General features: G+C 39.2%; 1 protein-coding gene across 2 annotated transcripts in view; it reads right to left on the reverse strand.

Annotated features, from left to right (window-relative positions):
• The window catches only part of LOC124613050 (selenocysteine insertion sequence-binding protein 2), a 151,060-nt gene that overhangs the window by 113,838 nt on the left and 20,987 nt on the right, over positions 1 to 16,235 (reverse strand). For both annotated transcript variants that reach the window (XM_047141625.1, XM_047141626.1), the window contains one exon: positions 14,294 to 15,427. In XM_047141625.1, the coding sequence (XP_046997581.1) occupies positions 14,294 to 15,352 (1,059 nt within the window). In that variant the 5' untranslated portion in view covers positions 15,353 to 15,427. The remainder of the gene's footprint in view (positions 1 to 14,293; positions 15,428 to 16,235) is intronic.

Consider the following 16,235-nt stretch of genomic DNA (forward strand, 5'->3'; position numbering starts at 1 on the left):
CCACCTAGCCTTCTCTGCAACATCAGGAATTAGTTTAAAAATAGCCTGCTCAACAGAGCTAATAAAACAAACCACAGACCAAGCTTGGATGCTGGTGTAAAATTTACACCTTTCCCTAGCATGGATAAAGCTGTGTGTCAAATGAGATTTATCACAGATCGTTGAGATACAGTATTAGACTCCAAGCCACAGAAACATTCCAACTTCACCAAACACCAGGCAGTTACAGCACCTAATTCCCATCAGACTGCAATCATGAAGCAACATCCAGCAAATCTCAATAAAAAGCTGAAATTTTTGAAGCAGTTATTAAATGTAGCTGAATGAAGTCCTTGGGGAAAAAATCCAATTGTCGACAAGTGTAATGGATACCTTCACAAACAAGAGCTAGGCCAGTGCATTGTTTGATGCTATTGATGGCAGGAGAATTAATATGATGCATAACTGGCAAACACTTGAACAATAGCTTGATCATGACACCTCCAGAAAAACTATAATTCACATTGCCCTCTTACTCTACTACTGCGGGGTTTATCCAACATTTGCAAGCAACAAGACATTTACTTCCACAGAGGTAAACAGTGTGAGACCTGAGAATGTATTCAGTACCATGAGCAAACAGATGGAGTTGCAATTGGAAGCCATTTGTTACCTGTTATTGCCAATTTGTTTATGGAAGACTTTGAGGAAAATGGTTTGAAGTCACTGGCTTTGAAAACTGCAGGTTTTTCAGATACGTACGGGATACTTTTGTTGTATGGCCTCAAGGCAGTTAGAATTTTAACAACTTTTTAAAACATCTGAATTCAATCCACCTGAATACTTGTTTCATGATGGAGGTGAAAAGGATAGCTCCCTTCCCTTCATTGATGTAATGGTCAGGAGGAAGGTTGCTGCTACATTGGAACCTGCCATTTACAAGAAGCCTACTCACACCAACTTGCATCTACAGCTTGACAGCTGTCACCACCTGGCTCAGCACGATGGTGTACTTTATACCTGTGTTCACCAGACGCACATTATCTCGGACCCTGAGAGTTTGTCAGTTGAGTTAGCTCACCTTGAGATCACCTTTCATCGGAATGATTACAGTGGAAGGCAGATCAAATGAGCATCGCACTAGTGACCAGCTGTGCACCAGGCGAGTGACAGTACTACTGAGGTGGCACCAAAGTCTATGGCTTCTTTGCCTTACACAGGGAGTATTTCTAACAGGAATATTCATATTTTGCAGAAATATGTGAAATGTATTTTTCGATCATCATCTAAGATTAAGGTCCTTTTAGGTTCCATAAAAGATGATCTTGGTTTGCATAAGATGGGTGTCTACTGTATTCCTTGCAGTTGTGGGATGTCATATAAGGACTGCAGAGGACTGGTGTACTGAATATAAGTGTTGTCCACACTTACAACAGCCAAATAAATCTGCTATTGCAGAACATTGTCTTGGCACTGATCATCCTAGGATATATATTCTGGCATGCACTTCCAGCTATAGGGATGGTGCTATTAAATTAGAAAGTAACCTTATGAACAGAGGTGGGGGTTTTGTTCAAATTTTGCGTGGAATCCTGCTCTCTCATTTGTCAAAAAACAAAGGGGCAGACTTAATGCTAACTCACCCATTGGTTATTAATTTTCACTATTTATAATTTCTGATGTCGCTCACCTCTGGTTGTGAGATGGTGCACAGCACTTACTTGCTGCAGTTTTGCCTTGAAGTGACAATGTGTGCAACTGTTGAAATACCAGCGATTGTTGACAATGTCACCCGGCTGCATTCCTGTAAGTTATCTGAACATTGCATATACCAGGAGAAACTTGGGTCTCACAGTACAAATGTTGTCAACAAAACCTTTCTTGAGAAGAGAATAATAAAATTAAATTCATGGAAAAAAATCTCTCAGTATTGACTTCTGTTTCTTACACACATCCATTCCTGCAATCAGATGCTGGAAAGTTTACTGTAAAATTCCCTGAGCTGTTGAGGAAGAAATGGCATAATCACCAACAGATATTTCTAAAATGTGGCTGATCTTTTATATGAAGAATGGCATAACATAGATCTGCCATGGTCTTTCTTCTTTTGAACACACTGACACTCTTCTGTTCCTCTGTTTTGAGTATAAGAATGTTTAATAGTTATTTGAGGCGGATGGGTATGAGACATTTTGATTGTACTACATTTGGAGATCTTACTTGACTGCATTGATGACAATGTTTCAGCAGCATTTCTAAAAACAAAAGAAGTCAATTTTATGCATTGGGAATGACATTAGAAACTTCCGACAGAAACATTGCTTGGGACAAAGACCGTGCACCGTCTCGTAATGAATGCTTGAAACATTTTCTCCATGATTTAACACTTAAAATATGTCTAGCAATATGCAACAGAGTACTGAGGACAGAATGGCACTGAAACTAATTTTTGAAACAAATTCCACTCTTCATATTTACCTAGCAGAACAGTTTTTGTTGGGGGGTATACACTATAGTCTACACACTGTAGGGAAGCAGCAACTTTTGCATAATAAGTGTAAAACACAGCATAAACCTACACGTAAAAAATGCAAAAAGAAAAACATTTGGCTGTCAAAAGGGAAATTTGTGAAGCCTTCAAGGACTACTATAGCAGAACTTTTCAAAAGACCTTTCAAAAATACAAACGAAATTATGGTCAGATGTAGGGGCTATCTGTGGCACCTAAGTTGTTGTCCAGAGGCTCATGTGTGATGTAGGAACTGAAACTGAGAATAACAAAGCTACAGCATAAATACTGAACTCCATTTTCAAATGTAACTTTAAAAAGGAACATCCACAGGTACTGCCCCAGTTCAATCTCGCGCACCACCACACAGCCGAATGGTATAGGTATTAGTGACAGCAGCACTCAGAAACAGCTGAAATTGCTAAAATAGAACACAGCTCCAGAGCCTGAACAAATCCCTGTAAGATTCTATACAGAATTCGCAGATTTGTTGCTCCTCTTTTAACTAAAATATACCATAAAGTCCACAAACATAAAATTTGGTTGCTAATTAGAAAAAGCACAGGTCACACCCATCTACAATAACGGTGTGATGGCTACAATTCCTAAAAAAAACTGTTGAATGAATACCTGTCATTAAAGTTCATATAATTTCTGTTGTTATAATCTGTCCTGGGTGAACCACCACCTTAAGTGGCTTAAAGTAAAAATCCCCCGAAAAAATTAATTTACCAGCACAAAAAACATAGCTAGTGCCTTGGAATATGCATCTGATTGCTTTCGATAATGTTCCACCACTCCCAACACCGAAAACCACCAAAGAGTACTACATGACAAAACAATGCTAAAGTAACTGTCTCAGATTAATGCAGCGATAAATAACTGCACACTGTACTAAATTACTGGAAAAAAATTAGAGTATTTTCAGTTCAGTTCACATTGTAAAGGAAATGACACAATGCTGAGAACAAAACAGAATACATTCTTGAAATGATACTACCAGCACTGCGCCAGCCATTAAACTTTTTAAGAGTCTTTTAAAATAAGAATGCAAACTGCTATAGCTCAAGCCTGGTGGAAGTACAAACATATCAGTCTAAAGTGGATAAAATGCAAAGACTGACTGGTATAATCAGATTCTTGTTTCTGCATGGCAACAGCAGGTTGTGGACTCAATGCCTTCTGGCCCATTGTCCTACCCTCCACCGCACACACATAAGTCTTCGGAATATTGAATTCCCTGGAACAAAGCTGGGTGGCAGCTTGGAAGTTCTTTGCTAACCACATAAAACACACATTTTCAAAAATCATTTATTTGAACTTAATATTTTAGCAAGGAATATAAAACTGTGTATATCTGAACTGTTACAAGGGTAGCAGACACAATACACAAAAATACCATCCAATGTCCTTGATATTCATTTGCTGCAGAATCTTAGAACATATTCTAAATTCAAAAATAAACAGGACCTCAAACAGAATGATCTCATTTATGCCAACCAGCATGGATTCAAAAATCATCAGTCATTGTTGTTTCTGTGGTCTTCAGTCCTGAGACTGGTTTGATGCTGCTCTCCATGCTACCCTATCCTGTGCAAGCTTCTTCATCTCCCAGTACTTACTGCATCCTACATCCCTCTGAATCTGCTTAGTGTATTCATCTCTTGGTCTCCCTCTACGATTTTTACCCTCCACGCTGCCCTCCAATGCTAAATTTGTGATCCCTTGATGCCTCAGAACATGTCCTACCAACCGGTCCCTTCTTCTTGTCAAGTTGTGCCACAAACTCCTCTTCTCCCCAATTCTATTCAATACCTCCTCATTAGCTATGTGATCCACACATCTAATCTTCAGCATTCTTCTGTAGCACCACATTTCAAAAGCTTCTATTCTCTTCTTGTACCAACTATTTATAGTCCATGTTTCACTTCCATACATGGCTACACTCCATACAAATACCTTCAGAAACAACTTCCTGACACTTCAATCCATACTCGATGTTAACAAATTTCTCTTCTTCAGAAACGTTTTCCTTGCCATTGCCAGTCTACATTTTATATCCTCTCTCCTTCGACCATCATCAAGTTATTTTGCTCCCCAAAATAGCACAACTCCTTTACTACTTTAAGTGTCTCATTTCTTAATCTAATTCCCTCAGCATCACCCAACTTAATTCGAATACATTTCATTATCCTCGTTTTGCTTTTGTTGATGTTCATCTTATATCCTCCTTTCAAGACACTGTCCATTCCGTTCAACTGCTCTTCCAAGTCCTTTGCTGTCTCTGACAGAATTACAATGTCAACGGCGAACCTAAAAGTTTTTATTTCTTCTCCATGGATACCTACTCAGAACTTTTCTTTTGTTTCCTTTACTGCTTGCTCAATACACAGATTGAATAGCATCGGGTAGAGGCTACAACCCTGTCTCACTCCCTTCCCAACCACTGCTTCCATTTCATGTCCCTTGACTCTTATAACTGCCACTGCTTTCTGTACAAATTGTAAATAGCCTTTCGCTCCCTGTATTTTACCCCTGCCATCTTTAGAATTTGAAAGAGAGTATTCCAGTCAACATTGTCAAAAGCTTTCTCTAAGTCTACAAATGCTAGAAATGTAGGTTTGCCTTTCCTTAATCTTTCTTCTAAGATAAGTCGTAGGGTCAGTATTGCCCCACGTGTCCCAACATTTCTACGGAATCCAAACTGATCTTCCCCGAGGTCGGCTTCTACTAGATTTTCCATTCGTCTGTAAAGAATTCGCGTTGGCATTTTGCAGCTGACTACTACCATAGTTTGCAAAAAAGATATCCACATGAAATACTGAGCTACAGGCCCATACATATAATATCAGTGCTAGCTAATGATAGAGTAGGTAATGAAAGATCAGCTTTTAGGTTGTTTTGAAGGAAATAACCTATTATGATATGCAACATGGCATGACTTACTTACAAATATATATCTGGGTTCTGTAGACAAGGAGTGTATTAGCATTGCTATTCTGTCACCTTAGTAAGGCATTCAGTTGTATTCCACTTAAGGCCTTGATCAGCAAGCTAAAATCATATGGTATTCTACAAACTCTTGAATACTACCTGAACAACAGACAATTGATTTTATCAGTGAAAGCAACATACTAAGGCTCACTAGATGGTAGAGTTTCGTCAGGACTGGCCCTCCCAAGGCCGTCAGTAGTTCTAATGGAGTGTTGTCTACTCCTGTGGCCTTGTTTCGACTTAGGTCTTTCAGTGCTCTGTCAAACTCTCCCATTTCATCTTCATATACATCATCTTCCATTTCCATAATATTGTCCTCAACTACATCGCCTTTGTATAGACCCTCTATATACTCCTTCCACCATTCTGCTTTCCCTTCTTTGCTTAGAACTGGGTTTCCATCTGAGCTCTTGATATTCACACAAGTGGTTCTCTTCTCTCCAAAGGTCTCTTTAATTTTCCTGTATGGAGTATCTATCTTACCCCTAGTGAGATAAGCCTCTACATCCTTACATTTGTCCTCTAGCTATCCCTGCTTAGCCATTTTGCACTTCTTGTCGATCTCATTTTTGAGACGTTTGTATTCCTTTTTGCCTGCTTCATTTACTGCATTTTTATATTTTCTCCTTTCATCAATTAAATTCAATATTTCTTCTGTTACCCAAGGATTTTTACTAGCCCTTGTCTTTTTACCTACTTGATCCTCTGCTGTCTTCACTACTTCATCCCTCAGAGCTACCCATTCTTCTTCTACTGTACTTCTTTCCCCCATTCCTGTCAATTGTTCCCTTATGCTCTCCCTGAAACTCTGCACAACCTCTGGTTTAGTCAGTTTATCCAGGTCCCATCTCCTTAAATTCCCACCTTTTTGCAATTTCTTCAGTTTTAATCTACAGTTCATAACCAACATGCCAACCAGCATGGATTCAAAAATCATTAGACATGCTAAACTTAAATCGCGTTTTTTTCATGACATCCTGCAGATCAGACCATCAAGTAAACGCAGTATTTCTTAACTTGTTCTTGACTTGATGCACTTGTCTATAATGAAGAACTACCTGAAAAAAGCTGCACAAATAATCAGTCAGATCTTGATTACTTTAAATGTTCAGAAACTTCAAATTGTGTACTGCACTAAAGGAAAAGTTGTAGTTTCCTATGACTACAATATCAGTGAGTCACAACTGGAATTAGTCAACTCATACAAGTACCTGGTGTAACACTTTGTAGGGACATAAAATGAAAAGATCTCTGTCATAGGTATGGCAGACTTCGGTTCACTGGTAGATGTTGGGAAAATGTAATCAGTTGACAAAGGATATTGCTTACAAAACATTCATGCAACCCATCTGAGAATACTGTTTGAATGTTTGGGAAGTTCGCAAAATAGGACTAACAGGGAATATTTAACATACACAAACAAGGTCAGCAAGAATGGTCAGATGTTCATTTGATCCCTGGGAGAGCATCATGAAGATACTGAAAAACCTAAACTGGTTATGTAAACCATCCCATGAAAAACTACTTACCAAGTTTCAAGAAACAGCTATAAGCAAGGAAACTTGGAATCTACCACACCCCACATGAATTACTCCTATAGGAACAGTGAAGACAAGATTAGACTAAATATGGTATTTACCAATGAATTTAAACAACCATTCTTCCTGGACTTAATACATGAGTAGAATGGGAAGTAACCCTAATAAGTAGTTCAATAGGAGTACCCTCTGCCATGTACTTCACAGTGGTATGCAGAGCATAGATGTAAACGTAAATCAGGTGCATTCATTGAGGGAACATGTCTTATATCAATCTATGATACACAAATGGGATAAATTTTAAGCATAAATTACCAGCAAACTGTGACATAAGATAGGAGGACAGAAATTCTACCATATCAGATGTGACATACATGATGATCTGAGGTTGATTCTTTGGCTAGCAGAGAGTCTGCTGACAAATGATTAAGGGCAGGCTGTTATTATTCAGGCATGTGATGATGGGAGACAGTGAATATATGAGAATGGAAATCATGTGAGTTGCAAGTAACTTCAGTTACATGATAAATGAGTCTAAAGGCTTTAAATTCGACTAAATACCTTGGAATTATGATTATGAACAATTTAAATTGGAAAGAACATGTAGAAAATGTTGTGGGAAACGCTAACCAAAAACTGCATTTTATTGACAGAACACTTAGAAAATGTAACAGATCTACTAAACAGACCAGTTACACTATGTTTGTCTGTCCTCTTTCGGAGTACTGCTGCACAACCTGGGATCCTTACCAGACAGGATTAATGGAGTACATCGAGAAAGTTCAATGAAGAGTATCACATTTTGTATTATCATGAAATAGGGGAAAGAGTGTCACAGACATGATACAGGATTTGGGAATGACACCATTAAAATGAAGGCATTTTTCGTTGCGGTGGAATCTTCTCACGGAATTTAAGTCACCAACTTTCCCCTCCAAATGCAAAAATATTTTGTTGACACCAACCTACATAGGGAGAAACTATCATCATAATAAAATAAGGGCAATCAGAGCTCACAAGGAAAGATATAAGTGTTCATTTTTTCTACACACTGTTTGAGGGTGGAATAACAGAGAATTACTGTGAAGGTGGTTCAATGAACCCTCTGCCAGGCACTTAAGTGTGATTTGCAGAGTATTCATGTAGATGTATATGTGTATCCATTCATACCCTTGTCATATGTTAATAGTATTAATAAAACAGTGAATGGCATCCAGATGGCTGACTGACCGTGAAACTAATACAGTGAGCCAGCCACACTAAAAAACTTGAAAAGCTTTGTAGAGTTAAATTGGGCAGGAGTCCTGATGCCACAAATAACATCAAAAATTTTCCTAATAGTGTTTCATGACCACCTAAAACTGAGGGGAAGTTCCTAAGTAGACCACGCTGCATTCCTGTGGATCCTCGTGCTGCAAGAAATAAGTACCCAACATTGGGCAGTGTCTGATATGAAGGTGAGCCAGGGCCATTTCCGCTCTTCTCAGAGATCAAAAGGAAGTGCACAATGGTTAAATAGATGGTTTGACCAATCACAGCATGTTATTGGCACCTTCTGGTCACTATCTTTCTTAATTAGCCAACACTTTCTTTGTCACCTGTGACATCACAGCCTTAGAGGGATAACATTACAGCCAGTAGGTGGACAGTAAGGTGAACAGTGGTATTTTCCTGACAGATAGCTTTCACTGCTCTGCCAGTTTCCCTATTCCCCTCAATTCTCATGTGTCCAGGAATCCAGGAGAAGACCAGCTCTTTCTTCTGCCTGTGTAGAAGATGGATAGTGTCCTGGGCCATCTGAACTATCCTATCTACTAGGAAAATTTTCCAAATAGCCTGCAGAGCACTCAGAGAGTCCGTGCAAGCAAGAAACTTGCCTCTGCAAAGAAGTCGCATTGGTCTCCGGTGCCTTCTTGAATGCCCACAGCTCACTGAGAAGTGACTTTTGGCTGATTTTAATGATAAAATCTGAGAAGATAAGAGAACACCCAAATTGTCCCCTTGCTTGGAACCATTGATGAAAACCAACATGTGCTTGTGACACTCCAAAAAAATCAGTTAAAAATACTTTTTATAACTGTAGCTGGAGTGGTGATTTGTTGTAATCCATCATATCCAAATTAAGAGTGGGCCTATCAATCACTCACAAAGGTATTTGTTCCATCCCTATTTAAGAACTGATGCACTTGCTACACCAAGTTGCCCAAGATAGTCCTCACTTTGTATACTTGTTGCACCATGAGTAGTTCTCACCAGACGGTAAGAGACAACTCACCAGCTTCTGCACAGAGCCTAGGTATGAGACTTGTTTGGTAGGCTCCTGTAGCCAGTCTAATGCCTGCATGGTATACATCATCCAATATCTTTAAATAGGAAGATCTAACTGAGCCATAGATTATGCTGCCATAGTCAAGCCATGAGCAGATGAAGGTCCTATAAAATGCCAACAAATTGGACCGATCTGCTCCATAATTATTACTGCCAAGATATTCTAAGATGTTTAGAGCCTTCAGACACCTACATGTCATATCATGGAGGTGTGGCAACCATGTTAACCTCTGATCAAAGATGAGGCCCAAGAACTGCAACAAGGTCTTAAAATCGAAGACAGTCACCCACAGCCAGCATTCTGGGCAAGTAAAGGATTGGCATCAACAATTAAAATAAACACTAACAGTTTTTTTCTGTAGAGAATTTAAAGCCAGTTATATCAACCTAATTCTCCAGCCTCTTAAGGGTCAGCTTTAACTGGTGACCAGTATTTGTGAAACTGGAGGAAGAACAGAATACTGCAAGGTCGTCCACAAATAAGGAATATTTGACTTGGCTCCTTATTGTGGACGAGATACTACTGATTGCAACAATGAAAAGAGTGGCATTCAGAATGCAAGCCTCAGGAACACCGTTCTGTTGAGGGAATCGGTCGGAGTATGTAACTCCAGCTCAGTACCGGAAAAATCACTGAGTAAGGAAGGACTGCAACAAGATGATGAGACACCCACGAAATACCCAGTTATGCAGCTGGCCAACGATACTGTGTTTACAGCTGGTATCATATCCTTTCTCCAGATTGAAGAAGATACCAATAAACTGCTCTTTGGACAGGAATGACTCCTGTATTACACACTCTAATTGGAGGAGATAGTCAAGTGTGAACCTATATTTCCAAACTACAGACTGGAAAAAACTGAGAAATCCCTTGATTTTGAGAGTGCACAATAGGTGCTAGTTTATCATCTGCTCATGGATCTATCCTGTACAGCTAGTGAGCACCACAAAATTCCTGTAGTTATCTAAAGACAACCTGCCCTTCCCTGGTTTGAGAAGTGGTATCAGAATTGCCCACCACAATGGATCCAGATAGTAGCCTTCAACCCATATTTTGTTGAAGAGGCATAGGACGACTACTTTTGCCTCCATGGCTGAGTGCCTTTGGATCCCACATTGAATCCTTTTGGGTCCTGGAGCAGTGTCAAGCACAGCAATCAGCACACACCCATAGTTCCCGCAAGAAGAAAAGGTAGTTATATGACTCAGAGTTGTTAAACAAAAAGTCTAGTCTGTTTTTCTCCCTATGTTGGTGGAATCAATAATTGATGTAGTAGATGGAGGGCAAATCCCAAAAGTGTTTCGCCATTGTCTGCACTATTTTCCTTAGTGCTGCTTGGAAGACATCATTGTTCAATATGGCAGATACTCAGCCTGGACTTCTAGTCCCTGATGTCTTCCAAACTGACGCCAATACCTTTCTTGCTAATGTGGAATGTTGAGGGATGTTCAAAAATCTCTCCATACATTTTGTTTCCAGTCTGTGATAACACAATGAGCTTACCAAAATGCTGTGAGATTGTCTCCACTTGGTCTGCTTCTGAACCGATGTAACGCAGCACATCTGTCTCGAATTGCCATCTGACATTCCTTCTAGGCTGGGTAGAAGATAAAGGAATGGGGAAATCAGCAGCATGGTGCATCACATTCATGATGTGGTCCACCATCTCCTGGGTGCTGTCACAGAGTTGGAATACTCAGCAGTACAGTGGCCAGTTTGCTCTGATGAACATCTTTTTAGGTGGCCGCTGTTCAGGCATTTTAGATGCAGCTAGGTGAAGCCAATGAGAAATTGGTCACTTGAGCATCAATCATTATCCATTTCCCACATAATGGTATCTGCATGGGCAGGAGAGCATTGGGTAAGCTCTTTAGCAGAGATTAAGCAAGCAGTCACGCAGAAGTATGTCATTTCACCAATATTACATATGCAGATAACCTCTGACACCAATAGCCTCTCAGCTGCGCAACCTCTGGAGCAAACGGTAGAAGAGCCCAAGAGCACATGGTGTGCACTCATGACACCAATTAACAAGGATGGGCAGGGGAGTTATCACATGAGATCAGTAAGTGTCACACCATCAAAGGGTTCCTGCAGTGAAATTTACACATAGCATTCTATTAGCTGAGATGTTGCATAAACTGCTACTGCAACACCTTATAACACTGTGGCGAGGGTGATGGGCAAGTAGTTGTGAGCTTTGTCAATGAACACGGCTACATCACCCTTTCCTTACTCACAATTTAGGTCATCCTTCCCATGAAGGTTAAATACTACCAACAATGGAATATCTGTGGCCTTGAAGTATGTCTCCTGGAGGCATATGCACATAGACTTCTCTTCTACCAGGAGTCTTACACTGAGATGAGAAAAGTCATTGGATACCTACTAATATTGTGTCGGACCACCTTTTGCCTGGCGTAGTGTAGTAACTCAACATCGTTTGGACTGAACAAGTCGTTGGAAGCCTCCTGCATAAATATTAAGACATGCTGCTCTATAGTTGAGCACAATTACGAGTGTTGCTGGTACAGGGTTTTGTGCACGAACTACCTGTTCAATTTTGTGTCATAAATGTTCGATGGGATTCATGTCTGACAATCTGGATACCCAAATCATTCACTTGAACTGTCCAGAATGTTCTTCAACCAATCGCGAACAACTGTGGCCCAGTGACATAGCACATTGTCATCCATAAAAATTCCATCATTGTTTGGAAATATGACATCCATGAATGGTTGCAAATGGTCTCCAAGTAGCTGAACATAACCATTTCCAGCCAATGGCCAGTTCAGCTGGACCACAGAACCCAGTCCATTACATGTAAACACAGCCCACACCATTATGGAGCCACCACCAGCTTGTACAGTGTCTTGTTGACAACTCGGGTCCATGGCTTTGTGGGGTCTGTGTCACAATCAAACCAAGCCATCAGCTCTTACCAAATGAAATTGACACTGATCTGACTAGGCCATGATTTCCCACTCACTTGGGGTCCAACCAATATGGTCACAAGCCCAGGAGAGGCACTACAGGTGATGTTGTGCTGTCAGCAAAGGCACTCGCATCGGTAGTCTGCTGCCATAGCCTTCTGGTGCCATGTTTTGCCACACTGTTCTAGTGAATAAGTTTGTCATACCTCACACATCAATTTCTGCAGTTATTTCATGCAGTGCTGCTTGCCTGTTAACACTGACACGTCTATGCGAAGGCCGCTGCTCTCAGTCGTTAACTGAAGACCATCAGCCACTGCATTGTCTGTGGTGAGAGGTAATGCCTGAAATGCAGTATTCTCGGCACACTCTTGACATTGTGGATTGTGGAGTACTGAATTCCCTAATGATTTCCAAAATGAAATGTCCCTTGCATCTAACTCCAACTAACATTCCATGTTCAAAGTCTGTTAATTCCTACTGTGAGGCCATAATCATGTCAGAAACCTTTTCACATGAATCACCTGAGTATAAATGACAGCTTCACCAACCCACTGCCCTTTTATAGCATGTGCACACGATACTACCATCATCTATGTATGTGCATATTGCTATTCCATGACTTCCGTCACCTCAGTATAATTTCTCTGAATGTGACCTACAACTGTCAACATTCCATCGAAGGATGGGAGCCATTTTAACCACTGGATTTATGTACTGTTAAATCCTGCAGCCTAGGATGGGAGTTCAAAATGCTAGAGGAGGAATAGTTAGGCTTGGCAGGTCATCCAAATATATCTAGGTACATTGAACAGCCTTCCCCATCAGATGTTATTGAAGCACTACAGTTAAAGGGTTTGACATTGTGCTTTTTAGATCAGCTGTTACTGGACATTGGTTTCCCTTTGTGCGGGCAGTGTGGTAAAGCAGATGTAGATATCTTGCAACAAGACATTAGTTTTTGGAGCAAAGCTAATAATTGCAGCAGTGCCTTGACAAGTGCAGCTACGAGCACAGGTGGATGTGCTGGCATCTACACTGGCAGTTAGTGTCGAGCAATCAGACCTGGCTGCTGGTTGCTGCACGACGGCAGATGTGCTTTGAGGCACCAGATTTTCCAACTGGTTGCTTATGAGGGTAAAGAATGAGGCTGCAAACATTGAAGGTTGCATAGTCTTGTAAATCTTTTTAGTTTCCATGTATGGTAACTGGCTTCTGATCTAAAATTCCTGAATTTTCTGTTCCTGTACATAGACAGTAAATTCCTTTGACCAGACTGGCTATGTACCTAAGCAATTAATACCTAGTTAGCATGGATCATGAGTATCTAAACCATTACTTCCACCACAGGTTGGCTTCCCTTTGCGTGCTGGGACAGTGTGCCCAAATCTCTGGCATTGAAAGCAGTACACTGAACTGGGGACATACAAGCAGACTCTATGGTGTAACAAACCAGCCTCGGTGAATTCAGATAATGTGGGTGAATCAAAGGTGACAACAAAACATAATTTATTTTAACTGTTAAAAGTACACAAAATCCCAAATACTGTAATGTAGTCATGCTGCAGTCTGATCTACACCTGTTTATAAAACAAACAAACACCAATCCCGAAGATATGCTACAAGCTATAATAGGATATTTGTTGTATTTCATATGTACATCTTACAAAAAAATATTTTCAATGTGGGAGAATACAACATAATTTATTTTAACTGTTAAAAGTACACAAAATGCCAAAAACTGTAATGTAGTCATGCTGCAGTCTGATCTACACCTGTTTATAAAACAAACAAACACCAATCCCGAAGATATGCTACAAGCTATAATAGGATAATTGTTGTATTTCATACGTACATCTTTTAAAAAAAATATTTTCTATGTGAGAGAATAAAATGAATGTAATATTCTCAACTAAACACTTTGGTGAAGTATACCTGAATAATATGTTCCGAATTCATACACTGAAAATTAATTGAAAATACAATCAAATGCTTAAATCCTAGAACTCACCTTTATACACTGTAGAATGTCAATTTGTATGGGATCACGTTTCTTTGGTAACTTTCCTATTTTCTTCAGGGAACCTTTAGGATTTAGTTTACTTGGAACACAAAATTTCTTTCCCACCTTGTTTATCATTTCTTCATTAACAACAGGGTGAGTCTCTGATATTTTCGTACACTTTCCCATGTTGTTAGTAGCCTTATCTTGCACCCTTGATTTTTCACTTTCAGACTGCATTGATGAATTTTGGCAAGTCATTACAGGAAATCTGTCATTACGTTTCAATACATTTAATGCTGGAAATTCTTCAGAATTGAGTAATGATCTCTTATTTTCACTTTGCAAAGATCCAGAATCCTTCAAAATTTTGTGGAATGTGTTGTGATCAATAACCTGAATCCTTTGTCCCTTTGGGTACTGAAGATTCTTTTTGTATTCAAGCTCACGTTGCTTTCTTTTTTCATCTTTGGCAAGTTTCTTCACTATCTTCCTTCTCTCCTTCTTCTTGTCTACAGAACTACCAGTGGAGGAATCAGCAGTGGTGTTTAATGGCAATTCTGTTGTCGTTTGAAATTTGCAGTTATTCTCTTCAGCATTTTTGGTTTCATAAGGTACGTGACTGTTCAACTGGCCAGTATTTTCCTCTTTTCCTTTTGGGAGATTTTTGGTAGTATGTTCTTTGAGGGATTCTTGGCTATATTGGTTTTTTTGTCTTATTGTTTTCTTTGTATAGCTTATGTCGGAGAGCTCAGACTGAGTACTTTCCACATGTCCACAAGACGAAATAGGTGAATCAGGTTCGTCCTGGTGTGATGCTTCCTTGGAAACAATGCAGGAAGATGTCTGAAAGCATGATTTTTCTGTTTTAATGGGCAATTTGTGGTTATGCTCTATATCAGAAATATTGTCTGGTGACTTCAGTGGATTTTTGATCTGTGTATGCATACTGTCCTTCTCTTTCTTTGGGCTGTCAGGGTTTTCAATCTGAGTGCTGTTCTGTACAGGACCAGAAAGTTCAGTTGTTTTGGATAAATGTCTTGCATTTCCTTTTTTTGGAGAACTCATGTTGCATTCACATTCCCCTCAGTCACAAAACAGAACCAAAGTAAAACTAATGCATATCTGGATGTGATGATAAATCTGTGAAAAAATTGAAAAAATCCATATTAAACATTATTTAATAAGTACTGTGCAACAATAAAAGGTTTTTTGATATGTAAAACAAAATCTCTAAATGTGATGAACTACAATGAAACAAATAGAATTATTCTTAAAATAAACAAATTTAAGTTATTGCTAGCAATACACTGCAGTATTTCCTGTGGGACTATCAACAATATCTGTTTATTATATGTACAACTACATCTAAATTTAAGACATTTATTTGTATTTGTATATATAAGAAAATTTTACATTAATATTGTGCTATATTGCTCTGTGTCCACTAGTTCATCAAATTAACAGCAAATTAATATTAGAAAGTGGCCAGTACAAAATGGAAGGAACTGAAAGTGTGAATATCTACTAGCAACAAACATAAACATTTACAAAATTTGGAAGCTAATGATGAATGAAGACTAACAGCCTTACTTGTTTCTAAGACTTTCATACTGGGAATCACAATGTATAAAATCGTAATGTTTCTCACATAATGAGATGTAAAATACAATTTTAACTGTCTTATAGAATAGATATGAGGAAATTTTGGGCACTAACAAACTATGGGAACTGCTTCAATGACCACCGAGAAAAATGCAGTAGATGTAAGGCCTCACCCCAATGTTCTTCAATTGTATTTTGGAAAAGATGATAAGGGAAGGAATTTTAGACTTCAAGAAATCAGAATGGGATATAAGAACTTGAATGTCAAACTCAATTGTCTAGACTCTGCAGATGAGTTAGTAATATCTTCAAAATTATCAATACAGCACCTGAGTAAATCACTGTT

This window comes from Schistocerca americana, chromosome 4, assembly GCF_021461395.2.
Source record: "Schistocerca americana isolate TAMUIC-IGC-003095 chromosome 4, iqSchAmer2.1, whole genome shotgun sequence".
In the NCBI taxonomy this organism is placed as follows: Eukaryota; Metazoa; Arthropoda; class Insecta; order Orthoptera; family Acrididae; genus Schistocerca; species Schistocerca americana.